General features: G+C 36.6%; 1 protein-coding gene across 1 annotated transcript in view; it reads right to left on the reverse strand.

Moving 5' to 3' along the window:
• Positions 1–1217: 1217 nt before the first annotated feature.
• AHR (aryl hydrocarbon receptor) overlaps positions 1218–20262 on the reverse strand; it is an 85376-nt gene continuing 66331 nt past the window's right edge. Inside the window, exons 6-11 of the mRNA XM_073333784.2 lie at positions 18204–18334; positions 17574–17776; positions 15264–15373; positions 12103–12244; positions 10023–11280; positions 1218–4215 (exon numbers count right to left, since the gene is read on the reverse strand). Of these exons, the coding sequence (XP_073189885.1) occupies positions 4060–4215; positions 10023–11280; positions 12103–12244; positions 15264–15373; positions 17574–17776; positions 18204–18334 (2000 nt within the window). The 3' untranslated portion in view covers positions 1218–4059. The remainder of the gene's footprint in view (positions 4216–10022; positions 11281–12102; positions 12245–15263; positions 15374–17573; positions 17777–18203; positions 18335–20262) is intronic.

The raw sequence follows: 20262 nt of genomic DNA on the forward strand, positions 1-20262 counted from the left end.
GATGCAAGAACCACTTATTGAAAGTCTTTTGGTCTTAAAATCTAGTAACCTGATGGATGGCCTTTGAGTGTATTCATTTTAAATTAGCCAAAAATTGTGTTAAAATACTCAGACTGTGGGTTATTTGCAAATTGTTCACACCAACCAGACATCCTTAATTTGCACAAGGAGAGCAATGACTGGAACATGTTAGGATGAATAATCATTTGTGCTAAAATTAGTGAGACATTTGAGATTTATTAACATTTTAAAATGCTCAGCAGCCATCCAAATAGTCAGACAGCCTTACTCCAGGAATATTTGAGATCACTTTCACTATTCAACTAGTTGTAATACTACAGAGCATGGACAGAATATTCTCTTTTTGATAGCGATTGATAACTCCCTTTAATGCTAAGGGCCATATTCCTCTATGTACTGAGAAGCAGAAGAGGGAAAGTACAAGGCTTGTGTATCACTTAAGCCCTCCTCTGTGTGAGGAGGAAGGAAGTGACTTTTTCTAAAAGGAGGCAAGGATGACTATATGACTCACAAATGGAAAACTCATGAGTTGTCATGCCATCTCTAACTCACCAAAGAAAGGCATATTCCAGAAGAATAAATGCATTTTTCCTTTTATAGCAGACTTTGTTCAGTATTTTTTTTTTATTAAAAGAGCACAAGATCAAGGGTTTTTTTTGTTTTATATTTATTAAAAGGTTCTGACTGATTTATAATCTCTTTGAAGACAACAGTTCTCCTATTAAACTCTTTCCTCATATGCACATATCTCTTACTTTAAAATAACTGCTTGTCACTTTGTACATACTCAAAAAAACCTGATTTTTTTCCCCTCAGAGGAAATGTTTACACATTTTTCATTCAGAATATGGAGCCCTATAAAACAAAGTGAACACAAAAGTGTTAAGTCAAATATTGGGCCTATCAAACTCAGGTTTCCTGGTATCAGACTATCTGGTTAGCAAGTGGTGTCTAATCCAACACAACTGTTAATTGTTGCTGACTATTTAAAATGTTGATAAGCTGCCAGTTACCATTCTCTGTGTCATTCTGATACAGAACTACAGTTCAAATGTATGTTTTTATATACAGCACCAAATTGTCTCCATGTGCTTGTGTCTAACACTTTGGAAATTCCAAAGTCCACAGTGGTGAAATCACAAAGCTTTTGCCATAGACAAAGAACTGTTTGTAGTGAAAGAACATACATATCAGCTACATTCATATGATTATTTTATTACCATATATTATGTTTTACAAACATTGCTGAAGGTTAGTAAGAACACTACAAAAAACATACCCTAAGCCAAGAAACGTACAGCATGGCATGTGCAGGCATCGCAAATCAGAAATAAGAACTTAAAGCAAAACAAGCCAAGAAAACTGGTACAAAAATGGGTAATAATACTGATTAACAATGGGTTATATCTTATATCATAACAGAACTGGAGGGCTAATGAAGACATTCAAAATTTCCTGTGCACTTTTGAAGTAATTTGGTGTAGATTAATAGTTCACTAATACACAGTCAATCATGGGTTTGTTGTAGGCACAGCTACAGAAAAAAACTGATATTATGTATAACACAAAACTAATGTTTATAATAAGGTAGTACACTAGTACTGCTGCTTCCTTGGCACTTAGTGATAGAACAAGAAGGTTTTGGTTTAGCTAGACTGATCAGATACATTTTTATTTATACTGATGTAAAAATGTACATTATCCCTTTGAATCTTTCAGTTTTACAGAATTTATATAACAGATTGTCAAATTCACTCTCTTAAAAAGTGATACACTAACTAGAAATGCAAGAAATTGGTTAAAACTTACCTTAAATTAAAAATTTAAATGTTAAAATGTGAATCCAGATGCTATTAAAATCAAAACTTTTTGTTTTCAGCATGAGATATCACAAAGTTTGAAACTTTTAAAATTTTAATTTCATGTCCCAAGCCAATTTCTTTTTAGGGCTTTCCTGAATAATGAAGAGTATTAATACAAGTTATTTCCTTGACATCCGTTTCTCCCTTGGTAACTTTATTTAAAGGAACTGGTAGAGTCATGCATCTGAAATTCTACAACTGAATTTGATATTCTGTCTAGCAGATCATATTACACTATAGAAGGAAATGAGTTTTACTTTTGGAGAGTGTGTTTCAAAGAAGAAATCAAAGAAATGGGATGAAAATCTAATGCACAGTATTTAGCTTTGTAGTTATTTCAGTGCAGATTGCACAAATGGTGGAATGAAAGCTCCCGCATCATATTTTCAACAATTTTGCAAAATATTCTCTCTCCTCAAGTTAAAAAACTCCAATAGTCCTTGTATTAAACAATATGAACATCAACCAGGAGGAAGGTGGTTTATTTTTGTTTCCTTTTTAACAAACTGCCTACACTGTAATTTATATTTATACATAACGAATGTAAACATTTCATCTTTATATATATGATGTAACACTTTAAAATTAACTGTTTTAAAATATTTTACAAAGACATTACATATGAACAATACAGCACACAAGAGTATGCAATAATTTGAACATATACACGTTTCTGTATTTTTCCATTATGCTACTGTTTTGCACCAAACATTGGTGTCTACAATTCTAGCAATTCTCTCAAATAAAAAACCCAAAGCAATATTTTTAGCTTTTCTGAAAACAAAAAATACAAACATCTTTTTCATTACTAGGATAATCTCTAATTTGAACTAATTTTTTTTTCAATTTTATATTTTGCACATAGCTCTTTTCAAGTGGGTTCACAAATGAAAAAATGATCACTTTCTTTAGAGTGCAATTTATCAGGGATAACATTTAATAATAGCAGACCCTCCCTTCCCCCCTGCAATGTTAAAAACTGCAATCAATCGAACTTTGACCATCAGTGAAGACATTTTTTTACAAAAGTAAACCTCAATACTATTTACTATTGAGACAGCTCTTCCCCCATAATTTAAAAGTTAATCCTTTTTGATAACCATTCTAGTGAAAGTATTTGCATAGAGCAGCCTTGTTCTTTTATTTCCGAAGAACATTACAAGTGTTTTAACACAAGATAAGGCACATGTTTTTCAGCCTTGAAAATCTGAAACTAATCTTGAGGAATCCTCCCCCATGCAAAATCTCTGTTTTTACCCTGTTTTACCTGAAGAAAGCAGATGTGTAGTACAGAACAACAAAACCCTTTACTTGAACTAAATGTAAAACATTTACATCTCCAGATAAGTGTTACAACTCTGCAGACTCAGAACTGAGTCTAATTCGAAACAGCAATAGCTAAAAACTTTATAGAAAAAAGAAAGCCAATAGCACTGTATATGTTACTTAAAAGTTCACACAATGTCGATGACTAATTTATGGTGAATGTTTTCCACAACAAGCTTCCTTTCAGAAATAAGGTAGCTAAGTTGTGAGGCACTTAAGATTGTCAGTAAAGGAGGAATGCAATGGATTTGTTTATATAAAACCTCAAATTGCATATCAAATCCTTGTTTTAATCCATCTATTAAAGTGCTAGAACTGGAAATTAAAACAAAAGGAGCTAAAATAACAAGCAATTAATCAAAGGAAAAAGCTTAGTATGCAGTAAAAAATAAGTGCTTCTGATGCTCTTAAATTTAGATCATTCTTTTTAAATTTCAATTTTTAAAAAATAAAATCTGGCAATAATTCAAGCGTGAAAACATTTTCCTTTGTGCCATTACTAGGTAGGTCGTCAAAGTGCCCATTTATTTTCTAAATAATAAAACCATTTACCTTATCTTATGTTCTACAACGCGATGTATGTAGTACATAATCCATATTGCAGCAACATCACGTTTTCAATCTGACTGACAACAGCGCATGCACACTTTTAGTCAAAGTATAGTTCCTATTCCTTCCCCAAAAAGTCAGGTTTTGGTTTACATGTCCTATTGGTATATAGTGCAACCAGCCTCAACTACTCAAAATGTATTCGGGGCTTTTAAGCCCAGTGTCCATAGCCTTATCAAGCTCTCCTTCACAGGCCAAGGTGACAGCCATCAAAAACCACAAATGGGATATTGGCTCTGAATTACATAAATCCATTGGATGCCAAATCTGAGAAAGGTCTGGATTCTGTTGGATGATGAAGCGGCTGAAGGTGTGTAGCAGTCTGTGTGTTATTGATGACATCTAACTGAGAGGGATATGCTTCATGTAAGTTTATTTCACCGAAACCATTTTGGAACTGGAAAAAAAAATTACAAGGATTATGGACTGCTTTCTTTAAAAAACTTCAAAAGCATTTAGTAAAATGCACAAGGAAGATTAGAGATTCCTAATCCTAAAATAAAAAGGGACTCTTTCTGCATTCTCTGCCTAAGCTTCTGGTGGTGTTTACCCGCCCCCGCCCCCCAAAACCCCACTACAATCCTGAAAGAAATGCTTCTTCTATAGGGGCAGAAACTAGTCATAATCAGCTAACCTAGCTCCAGGTCCACAAAGTGACTCAGGTGCCTAAACCCAAGATTTAGGCACCACTGCAATCCACAAAACCCACGATAAGTGGCTATCGAACCATGTAAGTGTCTAAACTTACTTGAGGACTATATTTTTTTCTGTAAAAGTCCCCTAGGTGCCTAAGTTTCTGTACGTGACTGGATGCCTATCTCAGACCTAAGACAGGACTAGATCTTAGTTCTTTGAAAGTGGACTAGTCCTAACTGGCACATTAATGAAAAGTTAATGTGCATCAGCATGGTACCCACCACAGCTAGAGCACAGTAGGCTAGTGCAGAGTAGATTCATACCTTACTGCAAACTAAATACGCTTGTAGACAAGCCCTTTGCATTATGGCTGGGGCCAATAGAGAGATACAACATGTTGGGATGGGTAAAGAGGGAAGTACAGACACAGTAAAACAGTCATGTTTAACATAAGCAGAAGTCACAGCACAGAAGGCAAACTCATGGTCCTGTCAACAAGCCTTAAGTCTATAAGCTACAGGCAGGGATTGTCTTTACTACAGGTGTGTACAACCTCAAGCACAGATGGATCTTGACCCTTAATTGAGGCCTGTAGGCACTGCTGCAATACAAATAGTAAATTAACCATCACCACACTTGGGTATGTCTGATATCTAAAGGGAATGGTCTAGCTATTTCTTTTTGTTGAACTCAGTAAAATATTTCAATCATACCTTTCAATAAAAGTTTTTATGCGATACCCAATAAAGGATTAAAAGCTTAATACTGTATACAGAAAAATCCTATACTGTGTCTGATAGCAACTATGTGTCACCTTATGAATTGGACATGTGAATCCATGAGAGCTATCTATGGAAAAGAAAAGAACTCAGTCCCCCAATAATACATTTTTCATATTTCCATACATCTCAAAGATTACCCTAGTCAGGGGCAAGAACTGCTTTTGCTTAGGACAGAGTTTGTGGACTTATGTTTTTCCCCCACCTCTCGTTCTTCCCCCCAAATTAAGATTACACAAAGATCACAGACAATATTTTAGGATTATGAAAACTTTTCTGGCATCTAAAATTAAAAAGGAGTTGGCCGTTCCAGAAATTCTGAAACTGGTTCTGAAGAATTAATTATCAAACTTCTGAAGTAGTAAAATAAGCTTAGTGGTTTTTGAATGTAAAGCATTCTTAATGGCACAAGACTCAAGTATTTCATTTTATAAATAATAGATATTTAAAATGTTAAAAGTTTATTTTCCCCTATATCCTCAAGACTGTTTGGGGGACTTTTTTTTAGAAAAATATTAATAGGGGTTCCTATATATAAATATATTTTGGTTCTGCACTGCAAATCTGCGGTCATTTTTTAAAATAAAAAATTTTCAGTATGCCTTGAAACTTGTTCAGTTCTAACTTTTTTTTAATAGTAAATACTAACACTGCACATGTTGCATAATAAAATCATAATAAATCCTGATTTCTGTGGTCAGTTGCAAACAGAACACACTGGACTAGTGAGAGAAATGGAAAGTTAAACAAAGATCATGGGCACAATCCTACTTTTGTTGAAGTTAATGGGAGTTTTGTCACGGACTCCAATGACAGAAAGAGCAGACACCTAGGTCTTGAAAGTTTCTCAAAATCAGATTTTTAGTGTGATTTTTTCCCCTCACCTCAACACTACCAATTTCCTTGTCAAGAATGTTACAATTTCAAAATCCACCTAAGGTCCTATTTTTGAGTGTGTGGTGGTGGTCAGCTTTTATGGTTCTTCCGTGAGTGCGTATTCAGTTCACTTATAAATTGGAACGTACCCCACTTAATGCAGTTGGGTTTTTTTGAATGACTGACGATGATCATCACCATATCTAACAAAATCAAGTGAGAGTGCTGAATTTTTTTTATTAGTCTTGACATACTGCATTTCAACAATTCTCTTCAAAAGCATTCCCCCTCACCCCCTGGATTATTTTAATCATTTATATGCAAAAAAATCATTATATGCACAAATATTCCATATATTAGTGGAAAATAAAGCAAAATACTTTAAAAATTACATGAACTCTTTACAAACTAGCCTTGATTTAACAGGGCATGAGGTGCAGCCAAATTAGTTAAGGCCTGCCTTAAAATAGCACATACTTGATACTACAAGCCATGCAAGTGTGCACAGCTCTTTTCACTCTTGAGTTTCTAATGACTACCGGCAGTAGCTGTGGATTTAGCTGATTTTCTGACTGTGACAAATCCTTCTGAGAGTATTTCTCTTTAGAAATATTCACAGAATCTTAAATCAGAGATGGAAAATATCTACTAAGTCACTAGGACAGGATTATTTCAATGTTTTTTACTAAATCCATTTTGTGGTGAGATCACTTAGTAATATGTGCATTGTCTGGCAGACTTTGCTGAGCATATAGTAGTAATTAGTAAGGGGGAGTAGTCCCTGTTTACTAAAAGGACACTGGTCTTACAACCATTGGAAGAACTTTCCAAAGGTTGTGGTAGCTTCTTAATCACTAGAAACTTTAAAATCAAGTTTGAAGATTTTTCTAAAAGACATGCTCTAATTTAACCAGGAATTAATTCAGAGAACTCCTATGGCCTGTGTTATGCAGGAGGTCAGACTAGATATGCTCAGTGTATGACTACACTGTGATAAAAACACCCATGGCACTGAGTCTCAGACCCCAGGTTAGCTGACTCATGTTCATGAGGCTCAGGGGCTACAAAATTGCAATGTAAACATTTGGGCTCAGGCTGGGACCCAAGCTCTGAGACACTCCCCACTGCAATTTTATAGCCCTGCAAGCTTGAGTCAGCTGCCCTGGGCCAAACATAGCTGTGCCATGCATCTGCATGGCTTTTATTGCAGTGTAGACATAGACACAGCAGTCCCTTCTGGACCTTAACTACAAATCTTGTCATATAGAAACTAACTAGGGATAGAAGGATCATAAAAAGGGTAACTGACACAAAATGCTTGTCCATACACTTTTTCCCACCTGTTTTATTACTGTAACCATTGATAACTTCTCCCTATCTACAGTAACCATGTCTCAAATTCATTTTATTTACAGTCATGGTTTTGGAACGGAACTTATTTCATGTCATTACGACTACAAGTATACACCCATTTCTCTCTCACATACACTTGTTTGGAATCATTCACTCTTCTGACAGCCACAGTAAATATAGACATGACATAAATATATTTTAACATAAGACTGTCCTGGTTGCTCGTCTCCCTTTGATGCATTAACATTACTACAAAAAGGTGAAAGCAGAACACAGTATTCTAGCGGTTTAACCATTTTCATGGACTAACAACTAGATTTAATTTTAACTATTTATAATATCCTATTAAGTATGACAGTACATTTTGTTAGTACTGTGACAATCCACTAGAGTACTCTGGCATGATATCTTTGCTGAGGAGCGGGAAGAGAAAAAATTTCAAAATGAAGTTACAAAAATGGGAAATAATTAGAATGGCTATGAGTATTATAGTGAGAAATTAACAACCTACAAGTTAAAAAAGAAAATTTAAATTGGTTATTAAAAATAGGCATCAACATAACAATGCTCAAGAGTATGTGTGTAAATGACAATCCTGTACTATTGGAAGGAGATTAACTTGGATGATGCAGGAGATGCTTTCCAACACTATTATCTAGGACTATGAAGGATTAATAGCACCGACTAGAGTGAGACACAGTGCAGCCAAGTGTTGTGTAAGTTTCCTTACTGAACTTTGCCAAAGTATAGTCATGCTATTCCAGTCATGGGTCTCTCAAGCAAAAGCTATTAACCTTGCAGAAGCATGCTACATTTTAAAGGAAGTTTTATAATTTTATAATTATATTTTATTTAATTAATGAAAGAATTAAGAAACGTAACAAGTCTTCATTTTCCTTCTGATATGATGTAATATAGACTGTACATTTTCTGATTGTATTCTTCTTCCTTGCTCTGTGTATGTTACATGCCAGTTAATGCTTTAATTCTGCAAATACCTACACGCATGTGCACAAGCATTTGTAGGATCATGGCCTTAGAATGTACACTCTTTGGAAAAAGAATCATGCCTTTGTATTTTTGCTGCTATTACAGTCAAATGATTGTATTGAAATTGGAAGGTTTTTTTCCAAAGCTGCTAATGTACTCAATTCTACCCAGGAAGAATTTTGCTGAAGATGTCCTCTAAAGAATGGCTACACTATTTTAATGTGTTACATTATTTTGTTTTGCACTCTCCTTGGCAAAATATGGATATGGCTACCATTTTCAATGTTCAGATAATTCTTCCTTTCTGTTGCATATAAACAAAACAAAAAAGGTAGAGAAGACCTGGGTTTTTAAATCAGTAACTTGAGGAACAGGAAATAATTGTTTTGACCTTTTTCTGCTGCCGTATCATTCCTCTTTCACTGAGGTGCAATATAGCTAGTGACTTTGCACATTCAAAACAATTAGCACATAACTCCTAGTTTAAATCAGTATTCAGTCTGGTTTTGCTTGAATGTGCCCTAAAGAGCAAACTTTTCTGTAGCATTAAGGTATGCTTCTGAATAACCTTTTAACCCTTTTAACAGTTTTCTCTTTTGGAAGTTTTTTAAACTAAAAATTGTATACTCCTAAAGAAAGGAAAATTGTGTTTTTATAGATAGGTGTATCTTAAAATAATTTATGTTCATGCTCTGCTTAGAACTTCCTCCACTAAGATAATTAGTCCCACCAATCAAGGCCTAACCAATATTTAATTTTTATTTTTGTGTGTATGCCCTATTTATGTAGCTTGTGCTAATTTTTCTCATATTCTTAACATTGCTCTAAACGCTGCAAAAGAAATACTTTAAATTTTTACAAAAGTACATGTATAACATATTTATAAGTCTTAGTTCTTAAAAATGTTGTGGTATTTCATGAGTAAAATATGTATAGGCCAGTTTCTCAACTTAATGGTGTACCACATGTTGCCCCACAGTTTGAAACCACTCTCACAATACCTCCACATATGTAGGACAGGGATTCATATGATTCCATGCAAGTTATGTAAAATCAAAATTTGTATGTTAATGTGGTCTTTAAAATATATTAAATTAAGCAGTGAGATTCTGTTGATTTAAAGAGAAGATTTGTATTTTAAGAATCCAAACAATGAAAGTTTACCTTTCTTATTGTAAAGTAATGAATTGACAATTAAATGTGCCAGACAATTGTACAGTCACCAATCTATTTACCTACAAAATAGATACACACATACTCCAAGCTTCTGCCACACTTCTCAGCCTTGGCCTGGAAGAACTAATTTTAGGTTTGAGAGGAAGCATATTTTGTAAGTATAAGTTTGACAGAGGTAGAGGTTCCTGTGATATGGACACATCCCCTGGGACCTGGACTGAGCATGGCTCATGTCAGGCTAATGAACAGAAGTTACAGTACCTCTCATTCATTACTACAACTGCATCAGTTTCAGATCCAATGACTTATAAGGTCTGTATCCCATAAACCATCTAGTTTCCTGCTAAAAACTATTAGAACATGGAAGAAAATTTAACAATGCCCTTTATCATACCTTATTTAACAATAGTTGACCCTCCATCATAGAATTATATTGCATTTGATCCATAGGGTTGGGTTGAGTTTCTGGAACACACTGGTACATAGACACAGCACCTGCATAGCTTGTTTGAGGAGTTACCATAACTGGCTGAGAGTTTATTCCACACTCTTGATTCTCGGGGACTTGTTGTGAACAACTGAGAAAATCCTCCATGCTTGAAGAACCAGGATAGATTGATCTGTCAAAATGTCCAATGGGGAAATCTATTTGGGTAAAACTAGAGAGCTGTGCTACAGGGGTTGTGGGCTGTTTATAAGGCATAAACTCCTGCCTACATTCATGAGGTGGAGGGTTGACTTCTGATTTGTAAGCGAACTCTTGAGTAGTACCATGCATGTCAGAAAAAACATATTGCACTGGCTGCTGCTGTGAACAGCTAAAAGGCACACTACTACCAGAGTTCCAATTTGTGAACATCCCATTGACTTGCATATACTTCATCTTCTGACATAACTGCTGCTGCTGCTCAACCACTTGTTTTTGGTGCTGATTAAGTTGCTGCTTATCCAAATGTTGCTGTACCAAACAGACAGAGTTCTGAACCGTTGTCTGTTGCTGATGGCAACCTGAATACAAGAAGTCAGGCTTATTATTTAGAGAATCCTCAACATAGGTCAGGATTTCATCAGTTATGTTGATGTCTCCAATATCATCCACACAAGAAAATTCAGCTTTAAAAAACTCCTCATCCTGCTGAATACATTTTATATCTTCAAAGTCAATACCCAGACTTCTCATGATGTTGTACAAGTCACTATTTTTATTATCTTGAAAGAGCTCTGCACTGTCCTCAGTAAGCATTAAGTTGCTTTCCTGGGGACAGTTGGTTTGTTCCCGTTTCAGGATGTTATTTCCAGTTGGTAAGAGATTATCTTGCCAGTCACTGGTAACAATGTTGCCCAATTCATCGGTGGTGTCCGTAAACAAGTTTCTCTCAAAAGAAAGTTTATCTGAAGCGGGAGGACAGAGATATACAGACTCATCTTGTCTTAACATGACACCCAGAAGTGAGTTTGGATCAACATATTCTTTATGTAGTGTAGCTTTGGCAGGAGGTCCTTTCACCTTGGTGCTTTTAACCTTTGTCTGCAAGGGATCCATTAGGCCAGGCAAAGGGAAAGTTACCTCATACAACACAGCCTCACCAGTTGCAAACATAAAAGGCACCATCATGTTTCGCTTCCGTAAATGCTCTTCCCCTTCTTCTTCTCTGAAATTGACAAAAAAAATACAGTACTTTATTACAGTATTGTAGTAATTACAATAAAATAGTATAGTTTGTTTCCTCGAATTGATGCATTAAAAAAGTGAACTATTCTATTTGTAGGCACTTGAAAAGTGCCAGTCATGAAGGAATCTATTAAAACTTAACTTTAGTGGGTAAAATGAGCAACAGATCTTGGTAGAAGGAGTTTATTTACTGTAATACTTCTACATAGGTTAATCAATATAATGTGCAATTCAATAAACCTAAATGACATACTTCATATTCTACTATTCTTGCCTTGCTGGGAGTATGGATCTTTTCAGCACTGAATTCTCTCGATATTTTTCATTTCTCGTGTCAAGTAAGTGTTGGGTTTGTCTGGATGATGCTAAATAATAAGTGGAATGGAATTCAGTAGGTACTCTACTCAAGTTAATTCCTATGAGTAATATATGAGGTCTCTGCAGCTGGATTTCTTCCAAGAGAAAAAGGGAGAAAAATAGAGGTAGGGTGGATGGAACAATTTTGTGCCTTTGTTTCATTAAATTTACTTCCTGAGAGGAACACCATGGCATCTGCCATAATTAGTGCTACATACAATTTGAGATTTCAAGGGAGGGATTTACAGATGGAATTACTGCAACACTGGCAATTTTTAACTCTTTTAAAGAAAACAACAACAAAAAACCAAAGCTCTTTGCATCAGGTAGAGAACATTCAAAAACAAAAACATAACCCCCAAATCCCTGCATCTTAATAAGATCTATGTCAGATGGTAGGTTGGTTATTTTCAAGCTAAGCTGCCATATTGTAACAATTACTTACGTAAGAGGTCTCTGTGTTGAAATGATATAATCAGGTCTTCCGTTTTTGTAGATCAGGCGTGCATTTGCTTGAACCCAGGCCCATCCATTTTCTTTGGTAAGAAGTCTAAACACAGTCATGCCACTCTCTCCAGTTTTTATCACTAGAATTAAAAAGGTCAAATATACTGCTTAATATTTTTTCCAATTAAGAAATAAGCAAGAAAACTTGGCATGTTATAAAAATAATTCCACTTCAAAAGCAATTTAAGTCTCCAATTACCTACTAGTATAAAAAGTACTTAATAGTATGTTTCCATATTACAGAATTATGTTCTCCATAAACCCATTGACATACAATAACCGAACCCATTTGGACCCAAAAAGTAAAACAAAAACAAAATGAATATATGATCTGCCTGCCAAAAAGCTTTACCTAGGCTATGGGTAAATACAAGAACAAAAATCACAATGAATTCTAAGATATTCATATGACACTGACAAACCAGCACAGTTTAAAATGAACTAGCCAGTCCACCTGCGTTTAACCTTTAAAGGCATGTCAAGAGGCACTGCAATATAATCAGGTCAATTCAGTGTGTGCTAGTATCAAAGCGATATTAAATGGGCTAGCAGACACCAACCCATTCAGTTATGTTGATAAGAGATCAAGGAAAATGTTGATGGAATTGTTTTTGTCTGAGTGTATCCTGTACGCAGTCAACCTTAAGATCAAAGATATGTATATACAGCATGAAATTAATATTACCTGCATTGTCTTCAATTATCTATCTCTGTTAAAATGAGTGGCCGGCAATTATCTTATATAAATCAATGTAACTTGATTATTTCTGTATGGATGGGAAGTAAAAGGTTAACTTCAAAGCAAGGGTCCTTCGTTTAACAATGGAGATTCACGAGCTGTCTGCATTACCTATTCTTGCTCAGCAGGCGAAAACCCATGCTGCAACAGTGACACTCACCAAGCTGTTTGCAGCTATAAGCAGCAGCACTGGGAATGATCCTGCCTTCTCTGATCTGCTGAACTCTCAACTGGGGAGTTTTGAGCCATTGGACTGAGATCCCCAAAAAGCTAATTTTGGGAAAGCCCTGAGACTCTTACCGCCATTAGCAGACATTACATCTCTGCTATCAACTGGGCTCATATATTCTGATTCAATTGTAATGTATTTTATCTGCTTTTAACCTTTTTAGTAACATTTTATTAATTAATAAATCTGTAGTTAGTTTACTAAGGATTGGCTACCCGCATTGTTTTTTGGTTAGAACCTGAAGTATCCAGTAACCTGAGGTGAGTGACCAAAACCTAGTGTGTGTTAGTTTTGGTTTTAATAACCTTACACCAGAAAGTCCAGTTTGGCTGGGTGGTAAGTAGGGGCTGGAATGCCAAGGGGAGATCTGCTGAGAGTCACTCCAGACACTAACAATTCAGTACAACCCCCCCAGTATTTAATGGCACCGTGGTCCATTATCTCACCAATAGCAGGGACTGCTAAATACAACAGCACATAAATGACAAAATTCTAAACTCTGTTCTAGCACAGTGGTTCTCAAAGTAGGGCCGCCGCTTGTTCAGGGAAAGCCCCTGGCGGGCTGGTTTGTTTACCTGCCGCGTCCGCAGGTTTGGCTGATCGCAACTCCCACTGGCCGTGGTTCACCGCTTCAGGCCAATGGGGATTGCTGGAAGCGGCATGGGCCGAGGGATGTGCTGGCCGCCCTTCCGGCAGCCCCCATTGGGCTGGAGTGGCGAACCGCGGCCAGTGGGAGCCACAATCGGCTGAACCTGCGGACTCGGCCAGTAAACAAACCAGCCCAGCCCGCTGGGGGCTTTCCCTGAACAAGCGGCGGCCCTAGTTTGAGAACCACTGTTCTAGCAGAAAGGCAACTGCAAATACAAAAACACAAAATAAAATGATCACCACCACCACACACAGGGCATTTGCTTTGAGTCAAGGATGGAAAATGTTTAGTTGTTTTAGATCTCTAATATGATGAAAATATTATAACAGTGAGTATTTCGAATAGCAATTGTAGCTTTCAGATGCTATCTCAAAAAGTCTATCTGCCACTGCTTCATCTTGCAGTCCAATTGTCACTTTTATAGTACTTACAGTGATGAAATAATTGCACAATTGCATTGTGTCTAGACACAATAAATAATTTCATTCCTAGACACAAACTGAACTGAAAATAAAGAAGTAAAAGTTTGTAAGAGTCCCTAATAGAAAAAATCTATTTTATAAGGAGGCATTTAATATACTTCGCACCAGAGTGGGGAAAACCAATGAGAAAAAATTATTCCATCTCTTCCCTGAACCTTCTCCCATTTTAAAAATTTTAAAAAACCTCCCATCTTTTGAGGTTCTGAAATGTTTGAGAGAAATTTCCCTTCGGTGCCACCATTTTCAATCCTGGTCTCAGCCAGAAATTGGAAGTAATGAAGCTACCTTTGTAATATTTACATTCATTGCATGATCGGATTTGGGTGGGGGTGATTGAGTGTGCCACCAAATTGTTCTTTAAGGCTCCCAAACCTGCAAGCTGATCTGCGTGGGCAGATCTGACAGATTATTAATGGGGCTCTGAACAGACACAGGGGTCCACTTACACATGTGAGATTTCACAGGTCAGGGAGGACTGTGTGCCTACTGGTCACCCCTTCGGTATATAGAGTGGGGGATAGCTAAACAGTTTGCTTTACAAATGATCAGTGGAGAGCAGAGTCTAGGTGATTTACTACAGATGTGTAAGGGGATAGCAGGAAATTATTAAATATTACCTCCAAAGAAGAGTAAAAGAGACAGTGCCTGTAGATCATAGAAAGTTTTCCTGTAAGAGGCTAAATTGAGAACTATCTTAAAATCCATCTCCCTAGGAGAAGTTGTTGAAATAGCAGCAGCTGGGCTGTGGAGAACAAGAACTGTGAACAGCAGGACATGACAGGAACCAGGATATTTAACCAAAATGGGTCCAGATAGGAATATTAAATATTTCTTCTTCCAGTATAAACTCTTATATGCAGCAGAAGGACATGTATAAAGAAAAGTGTTTATTTTGTAAATGACTAGATTAATTTTGCTTGTGTTTCATAACATTTAGTATAAATGTAATCTTTGCTTTGTTTTAGCAGCCTGCCTTACACAGATGCCAAATTACACTTACTTCGGATATGATTCTCAGCACAATAAAGCATATCAGCTGCATGAAGAAACTGATATCCTGTTCCTCTCATACACAGCTCTGCTTCAGTGTATCCCAGCACAATTTTTCCTCTGTAAGACAAAAAGGAAAACAAACTGTAGCACTACTGATGTATCAACGTACAGTATGAGCACAGGAACTAATCAATCTGGGCTAAACATTTCTGCTACAGCAGAGTATGTCATCAGTATTTACAATAAAGATTTATACAAGATTTTAATGCGATTCTTCTTACAAAATTTAGCAAATACATCATGAGCCATAAGGCCTTTATTATTTACCTATTTACCTTCAGAATCCAGAAATGCTTCCACAACATGAATTGGGATATTCCAAAAACAGACATTTAAAGTTAGGCTCCTAATTCTGTATTTTGTTACATATGCAAAGTGGGCTAATTTTCAGAATTACTGTGCATGCAGTAGCTCCCACTTTCTGCAAAGGGACCCCTAGTCTGCTTGGCACTTTTGTGTGTGTGTGCGCGCAAATCAAGCCATGTTTTTACTGGTAGGTGCCTAAATATGGCATTACATTTCCTTGCTAGTTAGAGAAGTATTCTAGGCAATTTTCTACATCTATTCTAGTCAAAAGTGTGTCCAAGAATATGCCACTTATGTGACTGATGAGTCTGGGGATGCTCATAGTGCAATTAGGTGGTTGCTCAGAGCAAAAGGAGGCTGGCACTGTGTGCTCTTGTTCTGCAGCACACAAGCCCATGTCGTCTCTAACCTCCCACTTCTCTTAAAAAAAATGGAAGCACCTCCTTCCTCCAGTTATTAAACACCGCTTCTATCTCCTGCATTTCACGCCAGCTGCCACTCACCCGAGCTGCTCAATATGGGAGTGGACGTGAACGCCACTGTACTAAAGGGAACACAGAAGAGTTGTGCTGGCAGTAGCACCATGCTCCATAGCAGTCAACAGGATTCTATAAGAGCCCTTCGCGGCCACAGCAGGATCAACAGGATATTATCAGGAATGGGGGAGGAAGAATGGAAGAGGCAAGAATTTTGAAGGAGCTGGGAGTATCTCCCAGCGACTTAGACAGTGGAAAGCTCAGTGGAAGGAAAGACTAGGGAGGAAGACATCTGGGGCACAAATTGAAGATGCAAATAAAGGAAGATGCAGTAGAAGGAAAAGGGAAAGAGATGTGGATTAAAAAAAGAGAAAATAAAAAGGAAAGGAAACAACAGACAAAATAAAGAATAAATGGTTTGTGAATGAAAAAAAGAAAAATGGGAGATGGAAGGTAAGACAATAGAATAAATACAAAAACAAAAATGGAAAGAGGAAGAGATGAAGTTAGCAATCTCATGGCTAGTAAAATTTTACTTCTCTTTTATTTATTCACATATTCACTTTTCTTTATTGGGATTAGTAGTAGTTGGGGGAACATGGGAAAAACACACTCATATACTGACGAAAGGGTGGAGGATAGTCTGGCTGTACATTGTGCAGCATGGGTTCAGGGGAATCTGACCAGGGCTACCCAATCATAAATGGAAGTGAAGATTTAAAGCACTGACAACACTTGAAAATCTGACCTCAGAAAGGAAGGGAGAAGGGAAAAAACTTAGGAGAGGCCAGAGGATTTTATCTTGTAAGAGGAATCAACTTAGTGGGCTTTTTGCCATGCTTGGGGCATGGTTGTGCTACTTTGATCTAGAAATGTAGTAGGGTTTATTTTTTTTTTAAATGAAGAAAAAAGAATGGTTTGGGAACTGGTCCAAAGCACTGTGAAAAATAGTTATTTCATGTGGTTAATTTCTGTAGAATTTCGTTTCATTTATAGCTAATTTGCAATAAATCACATTTCCATAGTAGTTTACATCTATTTGAATTGAAAAGGTGTAGTGGAGGAGCAGGAGGAGGAGGAAGTGGTGAGAAAGATGCTTTGATCTGGGTGAACTTCATCTTCATCAATGGAGAGTATTCTAAATCATCCCTCCCAGGGGTTACCTTTTATCTCTAATTCATAAAAATACTTCTTCAGAACAATTTTTTGTTTTGATAATGCTCAGGAGACAGGTATCAAAGAGTTTCTGAGCGGATACCCATAGACAGTACCCCTTCTATCTACAAGTGCTTTATATCTTCCAGCAGTGGAGGAGAAAAACCTAATGATAAAATACTACTTACCACCCGAATACACAATCACATCCAATGCTCACCTAAAGGTACCCATTTAAACACTTTAAAGGTGCAGAGATCCATTTCAGCTGCAAGTGTACAGGGAAATGTAACATGCTACGTAGATGACCGTGTACCTACTTTGCATCACAGCCTGTAGGTGTGAAGTCCAGTTTGTGCTTAGTTCTGAAAATGAAGTTTTTGGTTCGTATCTCAAGGATGGATGGAAGCTGCAGTGGGGTAGCCACTGCAAATAGAGCTAGCTGAGGAGAGACAGGAGAGCCATCCTTCCCTTTCTTGTTCTGTCCATGAAGAAACTTTAATCTCCCTTGAAAATTCATGGCCTTCAGATGAGGAAAATATATAGTGATGACAGAGATATTTACAATTCAAACTTTATTTATTTATTTTAAAAAAAACACCTCTCTGAAAAGTGGCAGATTTTAACTTATTTTAACGTCCATTAAATTCATGCTTTGGGCCTTGCTATTAATATATATATATTTTTAAATAGAGTTATGCTGCTATACTTAGATGTCTGTCATTTAGAAATCTATTACCCCATAAACCCATCTCAAAAAGCAAATACAGAAAACCCAGTGTAAAACAGAACATCACTAGTAAAAAAAAAAGCTGAATTGTTTTGAACCCTATGTAAGCAGAGATGGATTCAAAGAACCTTTCATTTTATTCCTAGGCACCATTACCACCATTCTCTAGTTTTATACACTTTAGGCAACAGTGGAAGCCTTTATATAATTGTATACTCACCAAGAACCCAGATGAATTATCCAGGAGGCACCGTAATCTGCAGACGAAATTTCTTTCCATAAAGGAAGAATTCTCTGGAGGAAGCTGTTCTGGCTTATAATAGGCTGCTGGCTGTGAAAAGCCATTATCTCCTACAGGAAAAGATTATTTATAAGGGTTATTTTTAGAGCAACACCTAGTCAAGGCTATCTAAAACAAATGATCTTCCACCCCATAAACAAAATCGCAGGTCATGACCTGAACATGAACAATGTAAATTGGAAACATCCTCAAGACCTACATTGACTGTACCACTAGAAATGGTTTAAATATCAGTTCTCTTGATAGGATCGTGTTTAATTGTTTATCATACTGTAGAATTGTGTCTAGCACACCTCCTAGTTGTTCTTTAGTAGTCCTTTTTTTAGTTTATGATTCAGATTTTGAAGCAGTCTTGGAAAATTAGATTTCTCCATGGGGAGTGTCCACACTGCCTTACAGGTGGGATTTTCAACAGGGAGTTTGGCAGTCAACTCCCATTTAATTTCCTTGGGAATTAGGCACTTAACTCCACTGAGTCCTTTTGAAAATCCTACAGCATTTCCTGTTCACGCCTAGTATTGCGTTAAGAAATCACAGCTCTCTACGCATCTAACAAAATTCAACAGGAAAAGTGCCACAGATCAGCTGCTCTGTTTGTTGTGCATACTGCCACTTGTTAAATGCTTATTTTTATAGAAACAGTCTCATATTCATATATTGTGATGTCTCAATAGCATGTGCAGAACAGAAACAACAAAAACAGCAAGATTTGTTATGTACAGTGCTGATCATGAAATCAGTGTGTCATTTTACCCATCAGAAGTGTGTGCAACTTTAGGATGTGTAACTGAGGTGGTAAAACGATACTGTGTTAGCAATTTAGGATAACTATTTGCTGTTGAAGTGACATTCAGGCATTAATTTATATTTCAACCGTTAAGGTCCAAGAAACATAATGCAAAAAACACTGCATCAGTAACCTGCAAACTGATCATATGATCTGCATGATGTTACACATTACAATTACTGTACTATGTCTGTTCAACGTTAGTTAATGAAGTACTCTCTGCAGGCAATACATCCCCCCCCCCCCCATTCATATGCATGTACAGGTGAAATTGAGAAAACTGCCACAGTAAGAACTACAAGATCTCTTGTAGTTGTAGATCATCCCACCTGATGATCACTTTAGATAAGCTATTACCAGCAGGACAGTGGGGTGGGAGGAGGTATTGTTTCATATTCTCTGTGTGTATATAAAGTCTGCTGCAGTTTCCATGGTATGCATCCGATGAAGTGAGCTGTAGCTCACGAAAGCTTATGCTCAAATAAATTGGTTAGTCTCTAAGGTGCCACAAGTACTCCTTTTCTTTTTGCGAATACAGACTAACACGGCCGTTACTCTGAAAGATCTCTTATGCCGTATATATGCCGTAGCTTTGGAGTTGTGCAAACAGCTTGATTAAAATAAACTAATCAGGTGCGTAAAACCTACACAAAATTTGCTCTGGCATTTACTCTAATAGAAATTCAATAACTAACAGTATCAATGAAAAATTACACAAAGTCAAGTGAGGGAACTGATTTTGATGTATGAAAAAAAAGCCAAACATTAAATTCCAGATCTCAAGCAAGATCTAATTTGTTGTTTCTCATATATCAAAAGTAATAAAGTAAATGAGTTGCACATTAGCTACAGTACCATTCTCTCACACTATTTTGGGAGTAATTTTAGACAGTCTTGAAACACTGTTCGACAATCCACATTTAACTATCCATGGTACAGCTGCACTCAAGAATGTCTGAACATTTCTTCTAACTTCCTTAGAAATAGAAGAGACACAAACGTACACATTGGCACTTCTTTTTTGGATCCAGTGATCTGAAAGGTCATGAAATCTGGACTCTAATTTCAAGGCGTTAAAAAAAAAACACCTTATAATTAACTATGAATGCCAAAAACGGCAATATGAACATTAACACTAACAACTCAGGTAATTCATCGAAACATTCTGTAACAGAAATCGACATAGCGTAA

This window comes from Lepidochelys kempii, chromosome 2 (genome assembly GCF_965140285.1).
Source record: "Lepidochelys kempii isolate rLepKem1 chromosome 2, rLepKem1.hap1, whole genome shotgun sequence".
NCBI classification, from domain to species: Eukaryota; Metazoa; Chordata; order Testudines; family Cheloniidae; genus Lepidochelys; species Lepidochelys kempii.